At 37.8% G+C, this 18,981-nt stretch overlaps 1 protein-coding gene across 2 annotated transcripts in view; it reads left to right on the forward strand.

Annotated features, from left to right (window-relative positions):
• LOC148359230 (moesin a-like) overlaps positions 1 to 18,557 on the forward strand; it is a 32,389-nt gene extending 13,832 nt beyond the window's left edge. For both annotated transcript variants that reach the window (XM_088343967.1, XM_088343966.1), the window contains 3 exons: positions 1,012 to 1,104; positions 15,217 to 15,450; positions 18,018 to 18,557. In XM_088343967.1, coding sequence (XP_088200093.1) covers positions 1,012 to 1,104; positions 15,217 to 15,450; positions 18,018 to 18,182 — 492 coding nt within the window. In that variant the 3' untranslated portion in view covers positions 18,183 to 18,557. The remainder of the gene's footprint in view (positions 1 to 1,011; positions 1,105 to 15,216; positions 15,451 to 18,017) is intronic.
• The last annotated feature ends 424 nt before the right edge of the window (positions 18,558 to 18,981 follow it).

The raw sequence follows: 18,981 nt of genomic DNA on the forward strand, positions 1-18,981 counted from the left end.
ATTTCATTCCATGAATTTGTTACTCCTGACACTAATCACCACTATACAGTCCAGCATTTGCATTTGCAGCATGTCTGCATAACTTCTATGTCAATAATTCTCAAATGGGGGTACTGGTCTGCCAGAACGGATACGTAAGTACTTATTATTTTAAATTATGTTTGGAAAAGAAGCACAGCCCTTGCTTTGATTTTATCTGCAATAAAAAAAAAAATCCATCCATGCATGCATCTGCACCGCTTATCCTCAGTAGGGTCGCAGGGGGTGTTTTTACCCATCCCAGCCATCTTGGGGCATTGGGGAGGGGACACCTTGAAGTGGTTGCCAGCTAGTCGCAGGGCACACAGCAACAGACAACTTACTCGCTATCTCATACCTAGGGACAATTTGGGCCGGCCAATTAACCTGACATGCATGATTTAACGAAAAAATTATGTGCTTTTGAAAAATAATCCGAAAATTGTAAATATAATAAAAAAAACCTTTAATATTAAATAGATATAACCATTTTCTATATTCTTAACTTATATTAACACGAGGAGTGCCTCCCTTGCCTCCAATGAGTGCATGTCACTGCTTAAAAAGCAGTGGGCTATTCCATTCCTACACATATATGCACTTGAAAGTGGAAGAACTAATATCCGTCGGGGATAACGCATCACTTTATCGTAGAAGAATCTCTTGAAAACTCATCTTCTACAAGAGCAACTCCATTCCTTTTGAAAATCTGAACAAGTCTGCACAGCCTCCACCTTTCACTGCCACCCTTTTGAGACTCGGTCCTAACTTTAAGTACAACTAATATGCTACTGTGTGAAATGATTTAAATTTTGAGTAATATATTTGATCATTGAAATGGATTAAAGTTTGCCCTCGAGACCCCACTTAACTCCATCCAAACATACACACACATAGATACACACAAACTAAACCATTGTCACGACAGAGCACAGTGACCTTAGATCAGGAGCACTCTTAATGCTTTCCCCTTTTGTGTGCACATGTGGATAGGCCTCTGAGCTGGCGGAGCTTACATGGAAAATCTCCCAGCTGGAGGATGCCAAGAAGAAAAAGGACGAGGAGGCGATGCGATGGCAGAAAAGGGTGAGAATTAATAACGGAATCCAGATAAAGCCAGATAAAGGATGAATTGGAAATTGAACGAAGACGGATGTCTGACACCCAGACGTGAACAGGATAAGCCAAGATAGATAAAAGCAAGGAATCCATCAGTGTCAAGAAAATCATAAGATTGAGTTGTTTTTGGTATTTAATATATTCCAAAGTATACTTAAAGTAATCTTGGATACCTCACTTAAACAGTTCATCTTTAATATGTCAACATATCAATTTAGTGCGATTTATCTAATTCCTGAAAAAAGCCAAACAATTTCATATCTAATTTCTACCTGTCAAACTCAGCCAACACCTTCACGTATTAATGGTGGCAATTCCCCCTATCAAGCGATAATAAACCTTACAAACACAAGACGGCACCTGTTTATTCAAAGCAAGACAGATTTTGGAGAATACCACAATTATATTCGCAATCTACGATAAAGTTGTCGTCTTCTACCAGTGACGAGAGCCAAAATGGGCGAAAATCGGCCTTTAAAAAAATATAGATTTTCTCGTATAAAAATTGTCTTAAGGTGTAAACAATTTAAAATAATTGAAATACATGGTTTTTTCAACTATAGCATATTGGGTGAGGGGTTTAAACTTCAGCTGCAGTTTTGGCATCCTCATCTGAAGATTTTCTTAAGGTAATCTAATGTTCTCATTCAGAGGATTTCACATTTGAAAAGCAAACACAAATTACAAAATTTAGATGGGTTTTTTAAATTTTTATTATTATTTTTTTTTACATTTTATCTATAAAGTATGTGTAGTAACTACTCATTTCTTAAATTTACTAGACCACACCAATTAAAATGAAAAATATTTTAAACATACAGGAAAGAAACAGATAAGCTATTTACATCATGTACACTATCCATCGTGAAATATTGTGATTATTTAACATTTGTTGAAATGTTTGTTTGTTTATCGAAGGTATTGTTGGATACATTAATCAAAACATGACACACAAAAAAAAAAAAAAACTAATTCTGAGAGTGAGCATGGCCAAATATGGTCACCTTACGCCCCCTCGCCTAAGGAAGTTTGACAGATCTGTTTCTGCCAACCTTTGCTTAAAGGTTTGCACCGTATTTGCACTAATAACCCGGTCAGGCAAAAAATTCAAAATTTTTGGTATCCTGAAAGAAATAAAGTTTCCATGCAAGTTGCTGGTAGGTCTTAGGCCCCCGTAACTTATATCTGTGACCACGTAAACCATCAACACGACAGAACTCAAAAAATTGATCAAAAGGCACATCGATCATTCCATGCAGTACTTTGAACACAAAAATTAAATCAAATTGAATTCTACGGAGCTCCAAAAAGTCCAAGTTCAGTCTTTGTAGTCTTTCCGGATATGACAAGCTGTGCATCCCAGGTATCCGCTTCGTATACCGTCGTTGAACTCCTTCCAGTAGGTTAATGTCCTTAAGTAAGTAAGGGTTCCACTCAACGCTGTTATATTCTAACCCGGGTCTAACATAAACGCAAAACATTCTAACTAAGAATGCTGGGTTCTTGTTGTAAAAGTTTCTGTAAATGTTTGATGCTATGTTATTGGCTTTGTTGGTAATTTTGGCGATATGCGTGATAAACTTTAAGTTTGAAGAAAGAGTGACACCCAGATCCTTATGTTCAGTAACAACATGCAAATCATGATCATTAATGTTATACAGCGGAACAGAACCATGTAAAAACGACTGTGCTAAGCATTTATGAGATGACAATTACAGTTGCCACTTTTCGGACCAAAGAAAAACTGATTTAATGTCATTTTGGAGAGAATCAATTGTTCCTGTCACCTGGGTTTTTGGTAAGAAAGCCGACAGTTTAGCATCATCGGCAAAAATTGAGATGTCACTACTTTGAATGGCCTCAGGTAGGTCGTTCACAAAAAAACAGAAATAATAATGGTCCTAGTACTGAGCCCTGCGGTACCCCACTACAAACCTCCGACCACGCTGAAAGAACATCATCAATTTTTACGCATTGTTTACGATTTGACAAATATGCTGTTATCCATTCAAGCAGTTTTCCACTAATACCATAGCATTTCAGTTTTTGTAAAAGCTTGTTATGAGACACTTTATCAAAAGCCTTGCAAAAGTCTAAGTAAACAACATGACCAGCCATATTGTGAACAAAAAACATACTGGTAATATTATTCAAATGAGCTATAAAGTTAGTCATGGTAGAATGTCCGGACCTAAACCCATGTTGTTTAAATGTAAAAAGATTGTGCTCCTGTATAAATTTCCATATGGCATCTGAGATAATTTTCTCAAACACTTTACAGACGCAGCTAGTCAAGCTAACTGGTCTATAGTTGGCTGCACTTGTTGTGCTCCCCCCTTTAAAAATCGGTATGACAATAGCACTAAGCCAGTCCTCAGGCAGCTGTGAATCCTCAAAAGATCTAGAGAACAGGTAAAATAATGGTTCACATAAAAAGTCAGCTAGCTTTTTAAGCAAGAAATTTGGAATTTTGTCAGGGCCGGCTGAAAATTTGCTGGGAAGTTTTATCAAGTATCTATGAATTAACTCCTTTGAAAGTTCCACAGAATTTAGAACAGCTGAAGTTCTGCTGGGAAAGTCGGGTGAAACACCATTGTCACGACCAAAAACACTGGCATACTGATCATTTAATATACGGACATTGCCAGCATTATCTGTAGCAACGGTACCGTCAGATGCCTTCAGGTTGGGAATAGATGCCCTAGAAATTAGTTTACGGTTGATGTATGAAAAGAATTTACGAGTATTATTAGCCTCTAAAACTTTATTTTCCTCAGCCACCCTTTCCCGCCTGATGGCCCTCCGCAGTTCCCTTGAAGCATCTTGATAACTTTCCAAGTATGCCAACTGATCACGTTTATAAAGCTTGTGAATAAACTGCTTTCGCCTACGCAATTCAGCTATATCACGGTTGACGTGAGGTGTAACAGCAACTGAGGGTACGTATACAGATATCAAAGTGTAAACAACAGATTTAAATATTGCCCACATTTCTTCAATATTCCCACAATTATCAAATAAGAGGTACCAGTTGACACTAGACAGAAAGTGTCTCATGCCATGTAGATCACAGTCTTTAAAATGTATGTAATTCTGAGCAGCGGTGTCTTTTTTAAGAGCCAGGTTAAGTTGGAAAGTAACAGAATCGTGATCACTGGTAGAGAAACTCGGCCCAACGTCAATGTTTTTAATCAGATATCTGTCAGTGGAAAACACAAGGTCTAATACGTTGGACCCCCTGGTTGGTTTATCGACATGCTGAAAGAAACCTGCATTTGAAACCAAGTTTTTGAACATTGAAGTTAGATTAGTATCAGAATTTTGAAGAAAACTGTGGTGAAGGTCAGGAAAATTAAAATCACCCATAAGTAGAATTTGCAATTTAGTATCAAAAATAGAATTCAGATGTTCGAACATAGCGACGTTGGCCTGAAAAGAGCTCAGACCAAAGCGATATACAAGCACTATTCTCAGCTTCACCCCAGAAATAAGAATATCACATCTCAATAACTCAATTCTATCGAATTGATAATTAGCGACAGAAAACAGTTATACCATGAGAAACCATGAGCAAAACTCCTCCATGTTGGGCATTTTTACGGTCAGTTCTAATGGACTGATATTTCTCTATAGTTGGCCCTGTGTCACCAGCGGAGTACCAAGTTTCTGTAATTGCCAAAATATCAGGGGTGTAGAAATTGATGTACGAGACCAAGTCATCTTGTTTCTTACTTTTTTGATTCCATAAGGCATATGTCTAAATTATCACATATTTCACTTATATGTCTCATGTAAGGCAACACGGCAACTGAGTGGTTAGCGCTTCTGCAGCACAGTTCTGAGGTCATGGGATCAAATCCAGCTACCAGCCTTACTGTGCGGAGTTTACATGTTTTCCTGTGCATGCGTAGGTTTACTCCGGGCACTCCGGTTTCCCCTTACATTCCAAAAACATGCATGTCAGGTTAATTGCCCGGTCTAAATTGTCCCCTAGGTGTGAATGAGCATGTGAGTTTTGTGTCATTGTGTGCCCTGCAACTGGCTGGCACCACTGCCCAGTATGGCTGGGATGGGCTCCGGCACCATCGCAACCCTATTGAGAATAAGCAGTGCAGATAATGGGTGGATGGATGTTTTGTGTCATGGTGGCGGTAAGTGAGCCCTCTCCCATTAGCTTGGTGGTAAAAGGTTTATTTAAGGCTCATAGTTTTCAAAAAAAACTAAAGTTTGGGTGGGGGCAGAGTGTTCCAAGTGTAGATTTTGTTATTATCTTACTTTTGTTTACAAACAATCACTCCCTTTTTTCATTGAACATCCTAGCAATAATAGAAAAACAAAATCAGAATAAGAATAGGCAATTATTAAAACTTCAAGCACAAAGTAAAAACATCAATCAAAATCAACAATTGTGTTCACTCGAAAACATGAAAATAACCAGGAAACAACAAAAGCTAGTTAGATTGGCGCAACAGGAGACGTATAATAAAGTAAAAACAAACCAAAAAAATAAGGACATTTTAGTAAGTCAAAACAAAATTCCTGCTAGTGACACAATCTATACCAGGGGTCAGGGACCTATGGCTCTTTTCATGAGAACATATTGCTCAAAGTTAAAATAAACTGAGTGACAATTCAATGTATAGCTACACAAAGAGCCAATTAGCGCAGACGCAAAGCTGAAACAATACTGATTTCATACAGGGTTCAGTACAGTATACAAAAGACACATATTTTACCACAGTTTACAGTCAAGATGTCACACCAACAGACCCTGTTTTGGCTGCAAATCACTAAATAATCCTGCACATGGAAGCTCACTAAGCATTCTATGTTCATTGTTATAACGAAAAGCCACTCAACAAACTATAATCAAAATCAAACGTTTTACCTTAAAGCTCTCGCAAAGCACCTAGAGCAATTTGATTGGGTGATCGGTAGGAATTGGCTATACACAGGACAGGACGCGTACTTCCTCTTCTCACCCAGCGCCCTCTGCACAGATGATTATTATGTTGATAACCTCGTTTGCAATATTTTGTGACATTTTTAACAAAAGTACTTTGCTCACACCTTGTTTCGAAACTATTATCTACGACAAAATGGCACACAAAATGAGCCTCAACTGTCCTAGGTAACTGCAGGAGGGAGTTGAATTGTAAGAAGTATATTTATATTAATATGGGGCAGAGGCTCTATTATTATTATTTTATAAATTTAATAAAATCATCAAACATCATACAGTGAAATAAAATGTGCTGGGGAATTATATTTTGTCTGGAGAGCAGGTTTGGCCATTTTGTTGTATTTTGTCTTACAGTATGTGCTCTCAAAATAATAAAAATATTTTTGCTTCTATGGCTCTTTAGGTCAAAAAGGTTCCCGACCCCTAAATTATAACAAACATATTTGTTTGTGTTTGTGGCCTTTTTTTAGGCACAGCACGAAAAAAGAAGATCAAGCACATATTACCAAAAGGAAACAAGAAAATGTTTCCACAAAAAACACTTGTATAATACATAAAACACTTGTATAATACATTAATAAAATACATATACATGTGCCTAAAGGTCGTAGGCTGTAGAAGAGCGGTGTCAAACTCATTTTCACTCGGAACAAACAAACACAGGACAAACATTCTCTCGGGGGACGGACTAGTAGATTAGAGAGAAAGAAAAAGAGAGAGAAATAAATAAGAAAAGAGAGGGAGAGGAAAAAGAGAGAGGGGTGGGACAAAGAAAGAGAGAAAGAGGGACAGAGAGAAAAGAGAGAGTGAGTGTAAGAGAGAAAGAGAGAATGTGAGAAACAAAATAGATAAAAAGAGAAATAGTGAGAGAGGGGGAAAGAAAGAGAGATAAAGTATAAGGTCCAAAAAGAAATAGAAAAAGAGAGAATGAGAGAAAAGAGGCATAAAGAGAGAAGGATAGAAAAAGAGAAGGGGAAAGCAAGAGAGAGGGAAAGAGTCAAGTCGAGTCAAGTCAGAGAGAAAAGAGAGATAAAAGGAAAAAGGAAGAGAGAGAGCAAAAGAAGGTAAAAGACACACAGAGAGAAAGAGATAATGTGGCTTAAAGAAAGAGAAAAAGAGAGACAGAGAGTGAAAAAGAGAGATAGAGAGTGAGAGAAAAGGGAGGAAGGGAGAGAGAGAGAGAAAGAGAGAGAGAGAGAGAAAGAGAGAGAGAGAGAGAGAGAGAGAGAGAGAGAGAGAGAGAGAGAGAGAGTATGAGAGAGAGTATGATATACAACAGCGTCTTTTTGAGAGGCACCTGGCTTTGGCAACATCAAGTGGACCTATTTCAACCTGCGGCTCATTTTTCTCTTGTGTTTCCCTCAGCATTGTCTAGCGGGCTGGATTCAATCCCTTAGCGGGCCTAATCTGGTTTGACACCCCTGCTGTAGAAGAAGCTTTTAACTGCCTATCCCTATCCCTATCCCTATTCCATTTTTCTCTTGCAGGAAGAACACATTCAATTCAAAACAAGCAAGCAGAAAACTAAAAAAAAGAAATTAGCTAAGATGAATGACAATTTTAGGCTTGCAATTAGGCTGCTAGAGACTCTTATTACATATAATACACAAAATATGATTGATATTAATCATATTTAGCATATTCATCAAAAATGTGTTTCGTATATATATTTTTTTTAAAATTGTTACCTGTTTTAAGTTTAGAAAGAAGAGAAAAAACATGAAAATAAACTGACTCAAAACCACGCGAGTATAACAACAATGATAAAAATACTGAAATATACATGTACAATGAAGAAGGGATGAACCACTATACTAAGAACTGCAAGATGAAGGAAACACAATTTACAAGATAGTGAACGATGAAAGAAAAAAAAATCACCCAAACAGATTTTTAGGACAATGACAACTATCCTGTTCTTTCCTGTCCTTCGCAATGCAGCTGTCGAACTAGCGTCTGTAAAATCTTTTGTGTAATATATAGAAGTTTATCAGCAGGTGTGTGGGTGCAAATTGTTGCCATTGTTTTCTGAGAAAGTATGGGAGCTGTTGGTGAACTAGGTGGTCTGTGTTCTAGCTTATTCTGCTAATAGGAACTTCTCCATCTCCTCCCCTTTGAAGGTAGAGGCCTCGATTTGTGAAGTCCATGATCAGTGTGATAATTTGTTGTCCCTGAGAAACCCATGAAATGTAACATGTTTGGCAAATTATATTTGTTGTTGATGGTAATAATTAGTGAGGGCTCGAGTATGGGTGGAGAGGGGGTATCACAGCCGTTGGTGTTACCATGTTGAGGACAAGTCCAGAGCAGCTAATAGCCAAAAATTATTGTATACAGCTAAAATACTTTCATGCTCTCATAAGGTGGTTTTTGAGATGTGTCAAAAAAGAACTTTGAGTCGAAAAGCGAGATAGAGACACTTTTGTTCACATTTTCAGCCTTCGTGTGACCCAGTCAGATGACATGTGTCATAAATCACATTTTGTTGAGTACTTAATGAAAAATCAAAGAGATAATAGCACCTGAAATATGTAAACCGAAAAAATAAATCTATATACTTATAATTAGCAATCGCTTTTTTATAATTTTGAATCGCTGCACAGTTTTGACTTATGTTCAGACAATAGATTCTTGCACCAGAACTACTTATCTGTACCTTAGTTTTCTGTATAAATTCTCAAAACAACGGCAGTAGCTGTGGAGGGTTTGAACTGATTTGTGCTCTTCATCAATCAGTGCAAGTGCAAGGTCTGTTTTTCCTGTTGTTGGCCTTCCCCTTTTTTCGTGACGTTTTATTTTTGTCTTTTTCAACTCTATCTCCTTTATTGCATCTTATATATTTTCATTTTTGTCCTTTGCTCAGCTGGTGAACCTAGCCAGATTCTTAGATGTCACCCAAGACGCTAAGGAATACTTTTTCAATGGAAACACATACAAATATTTCTTTAGGTTTTGCAAATGTTGCCTGTCTTTGTGAAAAAAAAATCATGAGAACACATTTATTGCTACCCATCAAGTTATTCTCAGTTTTTTGTTGACCCTGTTCAGTTTTCAGATCCACAATAAGCTGCGATGCTAAGGCTGCTTGTTGATTATTTTAATGCTCGATTAATCCGTGAGATATTTTGACCATTCATTGATGAAGCAAATCAAATGCAAATGCTGCAATTTAAATGCCAATATTGAAAGTAGACTATTAGTTAAAGTATTTAAAATAGAGAATATCAAAAGTGACCGGTTGTTCCCAAACGATGTCACAGGCAAACATTTGTAATCGTTATTTTCCAAAGTTGAGAAAATCGCTGGCGTGAGGAAGTGACAATTTAACTCAATTTAACCAGTTTTTGTTACTAGTACATTTATTGTAAAATGTTAACAAAGAAGCAAACATCCAACATCAGCTCAATGTTAGGCTTCTATACAAAAAGAGTCTTCGATCACGACAATCAATACAATTGAGAAATAGAATATATTTATAATTTTTAGCTGCTGAAGTTTTTAGGACCTGGAAAATATATCTAAACCAACAATCATATAAGATTTTTTTTTAAAACACTGGCCCAGCCCAACCTTTCAGTCACGTCAGCTGTCTTTTAAGAATGATTGCATAGTGTCAGATAAACATGAACAGAAGATTTCTGATGCACACAGCGTCTGGCACAATATTTATTATTTCAGATTTTAATTCCTCATTAAACACAATAATAGCACTGAGAAATCAAAGATTCAGTTACGTCTCTTCTTTCTGATATAGCGACCACTTATACTGTAGGAACAAGTCATTTTAATGGACGATAAATACTACAAAAATGTTTTGTTTTTCTTGCCTTCATTAAAAATCGTGTTGCGACTATAGGGGTCAATTAACCATTTGAAAAAATAATTGATCAATCTGAAGAAATGTGTTTAATGTTTGCATTAAACCATTTTGGGACACCACAGTCATTATTAAATAGCTTTGTCTATAGAGCGGATGGAAAACCTCGTAATCAGTCATTAATATTAAGATGGTTTACATGTCAATTTAGGTGAATTCTTGGTACTGTTTTCGCAGTTCATGGTATTGTACAAGTACTCAATGATGTTCGTATCAACTAACACTAAATCTACAAAATGAGATTTATGAAAACAAGAGAATAGTATCTAACTAAGGCTTATAAGTAGAAGATGAAATTTTGATAAACTAGAATTAGGCTAATCAAATAAAGATTAAGGAACACCACAGTTGCATGAATCTGTGTTTTTTCGAAGCTTCCTGACGAACCAGTGTGAGACAGGTGACATCGAACGGCCTACTCAAAAACCTATTTTGCACCAACTAATTCTATCTGGTCTGTAAAGTTGTGACTCACGACAGGTTTGACTCTAAGCATGATTCGGTCGTGATCTGGTAAGAATGGTAATGGAACTTTAGGTTGGTAAAAGACAGTACAGTAAAGATGAAAGTTCTTCAAGATAAAGCATCCATTACAGCCCTGGAATTGCAACTTAAAATCCTAAAGTCCACTGGTTTGCTGCAGAGCGGGATTCAGCCCTCTTACAGTCTTGTTTAATACTTGGAGGCAACCTGGATTTGACTTTCATTTGCAGCTTGCTGGGAGCGTTTTTAGCATTAAGGCAAGTTGCAAGTCAATTCAAGTCAAATCATGTTTATTTGTATTGCCCTTGATCACAAAAAGTTTAAAAAGGTTGCATGGACTACCATGACACCATCTGCTGATCTCAAACCAACATGAGGGCAAGGGAAAACTCAATATATTAGCATGAGGAAAATAAAGAAACCTTGAGGAGGGGCTGCGACATGAGGTAATTCCCGCTCTAAGATGACGAGGCTACAATGGGTGTTGCGAGGGCATCAATACACAACACAAATGCATCATCAACATGAAATTTAGGTAATAACAGAATGTCCAGGAGACACCGTCCTGTTCCAAAATCTTGACTGATGCTGCCTTAACCAGATCCTAAAACCCGTGTGATTGCTCAAAATGCATGCACAAAGACAAGCAGACAAGGGAATAAGGTCAACATCACTCAATGTGTTTTAAGCCTAGATTTAAACACTAACTGAGGTTGCAGATCGGATGTTAAGAGGGCCAAGCATTCCACAGCACTGCGACCCAAACGGAAAACACTCTTGAACCCGTGGATTTCTTCTTGGCTCTTGGAACAGTAATGGTAGCACGTTTGGAGGCATAAGAAGCACGCACATTTTTTTAAAAATCAGCTAAAAGATGGAGAGTTCAACTGAGCCTGACCGGATCAGACCAGAGATTAAAAGCAGACTGACATATTAAAACGGTGCCTTTTCAACTCAGGGTGGGAACTCCCTTTAGGAGCCTTTCCCCAACATTGTGCTCTCACAAAGGTATGAGGGACAGCCTTTTTAAATTATTTGACTATGTCTTAAAAAAGAGAGTGGTACAATTACTTTACTTCAGAAAATTATTGATATTTTATAGAAAATGGACATCAAATAATTTCCACTGTCAAAATTCAATTTAATTAGGGATTGCCGTTTGCAAAAAATAGGACTTTCATTTACCTTGCTATATTTGTCAACATTATTGTCGGTAATTTTCAAGTGCACAGAAATAATCACAAGCAAAATTCATAGCTTTAACACATTAAACAGAGAAGACATATAACATTTCATAATTCAGTCTTCCGTTTGGGAATATGTTATAATGAATCTTTAGCTCAGGCATGTCAAACTCAGTTTGGCTCGCGAGCTGGCTCCAGACTTTCTGTTCTCAGGTAGGCACGATTAGTAAAAAAATATGTCCAGCCTACAGACCTAGTCCCTCCAGCGTATCCTGGGTTGTCCCCTGATTTTTCTGACAGTGGGACATGTCCGGAACACCTCCCAAGAGAAGAGTCCAGAAGGCATTCTTATCAGATTCCCGAGCCACCTTGGCTGGTTCTTCCCGATGCCGAGGAGCAGCGACTCTACACTGAGTCACTCATGGGTTATTGAGCTTATCACACTATCTCTAGGGGAGCACCCAGCCACCCTGCGGAGGAAACTAATTTCAGCCGCTTGCACCCAAGATCTTGTTCTTTCCGTCATGACCCACAGTTCATGACCATAGGTGAGGGTAGGAGCGTAGTAGAGCCTTTCAGGTTAGCTCGATCCTCACCATGGTAAAAAAAATGTCAACTCCAAGTATTTTGCCTGGTTTTTCAGTACTATTCGTTTTCATTCAGCCTACATTTGTAGCTTACCCAACATATTATAATCACGAATGATAAGGTTTTTTTTAAGCACCACACATTTATTCACAAACAATGTAATCATTAGTTTCAGTTTTGGCTTTGAATATGTTTACAATTTGTTTATTTCAAAAAGTTGAGTATATGCAACTTTACATCCGAACAAACTCACCACAAACACCTAAAAAAGAAACAAATTCAACCATGAAAATTTGCTTGCCTTAATCGTTAAACTGCTCTGGAAAAAAGAAATACAAAATAATAGTTTTTGCAGTTAGCGGGCAATAACATCAGATCAAACTACTAAGCTGAACCTACTAAAGCTGAGTAAATACTGCACAATATTGTCTTTAACATGAAACCAAACTGGACGTCAGCCCTTTTATACCTTTACTGCCCTCTAGTGGCGGGACAGAGCATTTGATTCTTTTTACATAAACAGAAATTCACGGTGGGTCTGATTAAATCATCAGACGGGCCAGAGTGCAGTTCGCATGCCGTACGTTAGACATACCTGCTTAACCAACTTATCAAACTGACCAACTGGACAAAGGCCTAAAACTAAGATACGAAATAGCTTTAAAAAAAAAAAAAAACGTCTTTCACCTCCTGATCTTGAACCAGTTGGAAGCCAAGGACAAAAAAACAAGAAAAACACTTAGGGGGGAAAATTATAAATCATAAGTTTAAACCGCACAAAGGGAGAATCCGCCATCCTAGTGAAAATTCAAATTTCAATGAATTTAGAATCTTATGAGTATAATCTCCCATACGGAAAATTTTCATCATATAAAATGTAACCGCACACTACAGTTCCACAACCAACCACGGCAATGTGCAAGGACTTTGAGTGTGCACAGCGGAACAATCAAGCGGCCCGGCCAGAATTGCTTTCGACACAATAAAAACCCCGCAGCCTGAAGGCTGCAGCATGTGATTATGCTTTATCCGACCATTGATGTTTTGCATTTAGGCATAGTAAGACACCAACTAGGCCTCAACAAGTCGGAGCTTCCACCATTTTGTATTTGGAAGGACAATTATCCTTCCATTATCTGCACGGCTTATTCTCAGTAGGGTCGCGGGGGTGCTGGAGCCCATCCCCAGCTAACATCAGACAGTGAGTAGGGGACACCCTGAACTGGTTGCCCAGCCAGTTGCAGGGCACACAGAGACGGACAACTCACTCGTTCATTCACACCTAGGGACAATTTGGACCGGCCCATTAACCTGACATGCATATTTTTTGGGGAATGTGGGAGGAAACCGGAGTGCCCAGATGAAACCCATGCAAGCATAGGGAGAACATGCAAACCCACACAGAAAGGCTGGTGTCTGGTTTTGAACCCATGAACTCAGAACTGTGCTGCGAACACGTTAACCACTGCTCTGCCGTGCCGCCCGGAGGACAATTCATGATAAAATAAAAGTTGTTCTCATTTTGGCTATAATTTTTCCTTGCTTTAGATATTTTCACTTTTGTTCTCTCATAACATGTAAAAACAATCCTTCAATCAGGATAAAGGCTATTCTGGTGCTGTAACAATGAATTTTATGTAGATTAAAAAAAGTCTGAGTAAAGGTCATTTCCAATACCATTCCATCTTGATTTAGTTTTTTTTTTTTCAAACAAAGCAGAATCACTTGTTCAAAAATATAAATGAATGTGAAAAAAATAATTATCTAATTGCCCCATAGATTGCAACAATAAACAAACACTGATTAAAGGTAACTCCAAATATCATTATAACACAGATGGATTTTTTTGGGAAACAAAACAAAATTTCTTATAAAAAAATAAATACAAGTTATATCAGAAAAAGCCAGTTATCTTATAATTGCAAGACAAATAAACTACTCTAAAAAAGTCCACTCATATCTTAATTATAAACTCTTTTTTAAATTATGTTTGCTGCTAAATGTTATTGCACTATTTTTCATTGCACTATTCCATACCTATCAACCTCAGCTGATTGTCCCTCTTATTATCATTGCAATTTCCCTTACTAAGCGATAAAAAACCTTACAAACACAACATGGCACCTATTAACGAACAAGACACACTATGTGGAATAAAAGGAAAGATAATTTGTGTAAACAAGCAGATTTTATTTACTGAATAAGCAACACAGACAATTATTTCAGAATCTTTCTTAGTCCTTTCCCCACTTGCAGTGAATTCAGTTTTGCCTATTATATGTAGCATTATATTTCTTTTAAATCCTGTACAAAAATGGTTTTACAGCGAACACGTCTTGAAATGATAAATATATGCAGTGGCTTGCAAAACTATTTTGACCCCATGAATTTTGTGACCTTTTGCCAAATTTCAGACTTCAAACATAAATATATAAAACTGTAATTTCTTGTGAAGCATCAACAATAAGTGGGGCACACTCATGAAGTGGAATGCATTTTATTGGATATTTCAGACTTTTTTAACAAATCAATTTTCAAGTCTCTATTACGTGTTTATCTTGGTTATCCTGAAGTGTCATATGTGATTTTATTGCAGACAATGTTCATTACGTTGTTATCAAAGACAATAGAGACGATTCAAGAAATCCTTATTCCTACATGTATTTTTTTTTCTTTTTTTGTATTTCATATTGTTTCTTAGACGAAAAGAGTCAAAACATATTTAAAATAACTTAATGACCTAGTAAATACTTTTGGTAATTTCTTACCAAGATGAGTAAAAAATGTTTACTTAAAATAAGCAGCATTCTGTGCCTGCAAGGTATTTTTTATTTGGCAGTGTGCATTGTTGTCCCCAGTATGCAGTTCAGTGGCCATGACCCACTTGTTTAAAACAAAACTTCTCGTTATGTACATAGCATTACAACTATTACAACTTTTTCGGGAGTAGAAATGTTCTACCTATATTTTTTGTTTTTTAACAGGCGATGATGGTAGAAGCAGATTTAGAGAGGACCAAGGAGGAGTTGAAGTCGAAAATAATGGGAATCCACATCCAGGATTCAGTTCACCCTCACATGCACGATCACGATGAAACAGATGAGAGCAGTGCGGAGGCGAGCGCTGAGTTAATGTCTCCCGGCACGGTGCGTGACCGCAGTGAGGAGGAACGGGTAACGGAGGCCCAAAAGAACCAAAGACTGCAGAAAAACCTCAAGGTATGAAGAAAAAAAGATAGAACGCAACCTCCACTTGTTTGCTGCCGTACTAGGAATTCTGTCCATCACTGAAATTTGCCGTGAAACCATGAATCCTACACACAACACCGGTGTTGGGCACATTACTAAAAAAAAAGGATTTCATTACAGTTACCTCATTTAAAAAGTAACGATCAAAATGTCTCAGCATTATCTGATAGAAGATTGGGTTTGGCTGCTTGGAGTGGTTGGTGGTTGGGAGCTACAGTACTCATTTGGCCGCCAGAAGGCAGATGTTTATCAATTCTGTTGGTGTTCATTTTTGGTGACTTGACACGAAAATCGGTTCAGCTGTTTTGGAGCTACCCCCTGGATTACTGACACCAAAATGAATACATTACTTGAAAGTAACTTTCTCATCAGAAATTACCGAATATATTCGCATTGAAGCTGACCCCACTGCTTATAATAGCAACATAATAAAGTAAATCGAAAGAAATGAGTACAAAAGCCTGTGAAAGTGGTGAACACTTCACATGTCTTGGCATGTCAACCCTGAGACCTTGCAGGTGACAGAAGAAAGCTTAAGGTTTTTGAGCTTCAAACAACTTGACGATTTCCTTTTCCATTTTTCAGTACTGCCCAACATTTTTTATTTTTTCTCTCACTAGGCGTTTACAAATAAAAAGACCAAAATTTAGCACACGTATACTGTCAATCATGTGCTTGCCTTTGCCCCATTTGTTTTGTTGTTCCTGTATAAGCCATGCAACCAAAGTGCATACTGTATAAACTGACCCCCTGATTTCATTATTTTAATTTAAAGTTGTAAATATGGCTTGTATATGAGTATATATGGTAGGGAGAATATGTCCATGAGTAGAAATTCAATGCTCTCGCACTCTGTTCTGCAGATGGCATCATCGTAACTATATTCACTTGTACTTTGAAAGTAAATAAAAACATGCCAACCCTTTTTTGCTGGTGGATTGAGGCTTGTATATTGCATCGTGAGTGAAGGATGAATATTTAGCAATCAGAGGACGTTGTACTTGAGAATTCAGAATCAAAGCAATTATTGTCATTGTCAAAGACCATCAAAACTTCATTTGGAGTATCCGTTCGTCTGATAACTAAAATAAAATACAAAATCCACTAAATAAATATCCAGAATAAGTATCGATAAAACCAAATGCCTATGAATAATCCAATGTAAACATTTAAAGGGTGGATATGGTACCAGAAAAAAATTAACAGCAGCATAAGTCAATGTTACAGTGCTTTTAATAAGTAGCGGAGTAATGCACCATGTTTTAAGAATAGTTGAGTTACAAAATGGTATTTATTACATGTTATTGTACAGTACTCGTTACCGAGCAAAGTAATAATAGCGTTCCATGAATGCGTTTTAGTCCCAACACTGCCCATCAGGGGCAGCGAACAAGTTAGTTCAAAACCAGTACTTGTCACGGTTGCCATGGCGCCCAATTGGCCCCACATGTGTGGCGCCAGCTGTGGCTTGTTGACGGATTGGCTTCCCTTCTATTTAAGGTCTGTGCTCTCACTCACCCTTTGTCAGTCCGTCAACGAACCTCTGCACACGCAAGACGTGGGTTTAGACTCTGTCTGGTTTCCTGCTTGTGTTCCCATCTATTTTGCCCTGTTTAATATCAATCTCCTGTTTCCCTCCTGTCTAGTTTGCCCTGTTTGATTTCGATGTCCAGTTTTGATATCAATCCTGTCTGTCCCATCCTGTCTGGTATCAAACCCCATCCGTCCGATAACTGCTCGTGCAATTGGTATCGATCCTGTTGGCCTCTGGCTTCCTGTCATTCCACGCCAGACTGCTGCCTTACGTCTTCCGCCCAACGATCGCCGAATCACTGGCGTTTGGGTTAACGTGCCCCATTTCCCGTAAAATAAAAGCTTGTGTGAGAAATGTCACACATTTTGGTTCTCCTCCTGTTCCGGTTCTTGATACTACTAACTTTTTTGACTGTAATCTGATGCATTTACATATTTTTTTCCATTACTACTGAACAGTCGACCTCATTGACTTCAACATGTTTTCAAAAATTGCAATCAAATGATAATTTATGCCGTGGTTTACGACTTAATGGACCCATTCCCAGCTGAAGCAATAATGTCAAGTAGTTTGCGTGCAACGATGCCGCCTCCTCAGCAACTTGTGGCGTCCATTAGGTCCGCTTCATTTCTTGGGTTTTATGTTAACATGCACTGCGTATAGTTTCAATTGTGTTTTTAAGTTGACAGTTTAATTCCTCCCAAAAGCTTGTTTGTCCAGGAAGGAAGAGCACTCTACATAATTAAACATGTTGCAGGTAGTATGTCAGCTTGCTTCCCGCCGTAGATGCCATCTGCAAAGTCTATTAATAAGAAACCGGACTCTATTTCCCAAGCAAAACAAGATATCGCACGATAGTGCATTGCATCTCAGATTCCAAAATGGATTTAATAACTTTGGACAAAAGGATGTTTTCCGATTGCGACTGAGGGAAGGAGGCCTGAAGCTTATGAATAGTCGCGGCGGTGAGAATTTCATTCCGCCTGTTTGCGCTCCTTTTCAGTTTCTGAGTACCGAGTTGGCTCACGCCGTGGACGAGAGCAAAAAGACCCCGAACGACCTGATCCACGCCGAGAACGTAAAGGCTGGCCGAGACAAATACAAGACCCTGCGCCAGATACGACAGGGTAACACCAAACAGCGCATTGATGAATTTGAGTCCATGTGATGAACTGTATGATAAGATCAAGTAGAACAGAATCAAATTGATGGCAATGTAATGTCAAAGATAGAATCACTCCACTAAATATGTAGATTAAAAAAGTATGATGACACTACTTGTTTTTTTACTTGAATAGACTGTTTTGATTATTATGTTTACATGCATATTGGACACTGTTTTATGCAGGAAGGAGTCTGATTGCGATCAGAATCAGTAATCAAGTTTAAAACGGTATTGACAAGAGTTAACCCCGCATGCATGGCATTTGGGAATAAGACAAAAAAAAGTCATTACGCCAATGGCCGTTTTTCTGACATTTAAATTTTGTCGTGAAATGAACATCAATTTTTTTTGTAAATCACCAAAATCAATGAAGTACAGTAGTTGTTTCCTCCTCACTCCAAAAGTGTGCATCATTGCTTTTTTCGTATTTTTTCAATTGTGCTTATACAGTATGTCACTTTCCAGAAACATGGACTTATACTATATATGTAGTAGCAGTTGTGCCAGAAAAGCTATGGTATAGCATGTATAAATTACTGGAAGATTACCTATCTATTGATGCTTTCATTCAAAAGGAGCTACACATTGACTATATTTTTGAGTAAAAGAAACGGAAGAAAACGTTTGCCAATTTAATGATGAATAAGATGTCAGTACATTTTTTTTGTAAATCTGCCTCAGCCTCACCAGACATGCAACTCACTGCGCTGATTCAACTGATACATTTGAAAGGAAATTAGTTAATGAAATTAGAAATACATAGTCGCAAATATTTCTTTCAAAGCCCATGATAAACTCAGCA

This window comes from Urocampus carinirostris, chromosome 9 (assembly GCF_059441175.1).
Source record: "Urocampus carinirostris isolate Australia breed hairy pipefish chromosome 9, RoL_Ucar_1.0, whole genome shotgun sequence".
In the NCBI taxonomy this organism is placed as follows: domain Eukaryota; kingdom Metazoa; phylum Chordata; class Actinopteri; order Syngnathiformes; family Syngnathidae; genus Urocampus; species Urocampus carinirostris.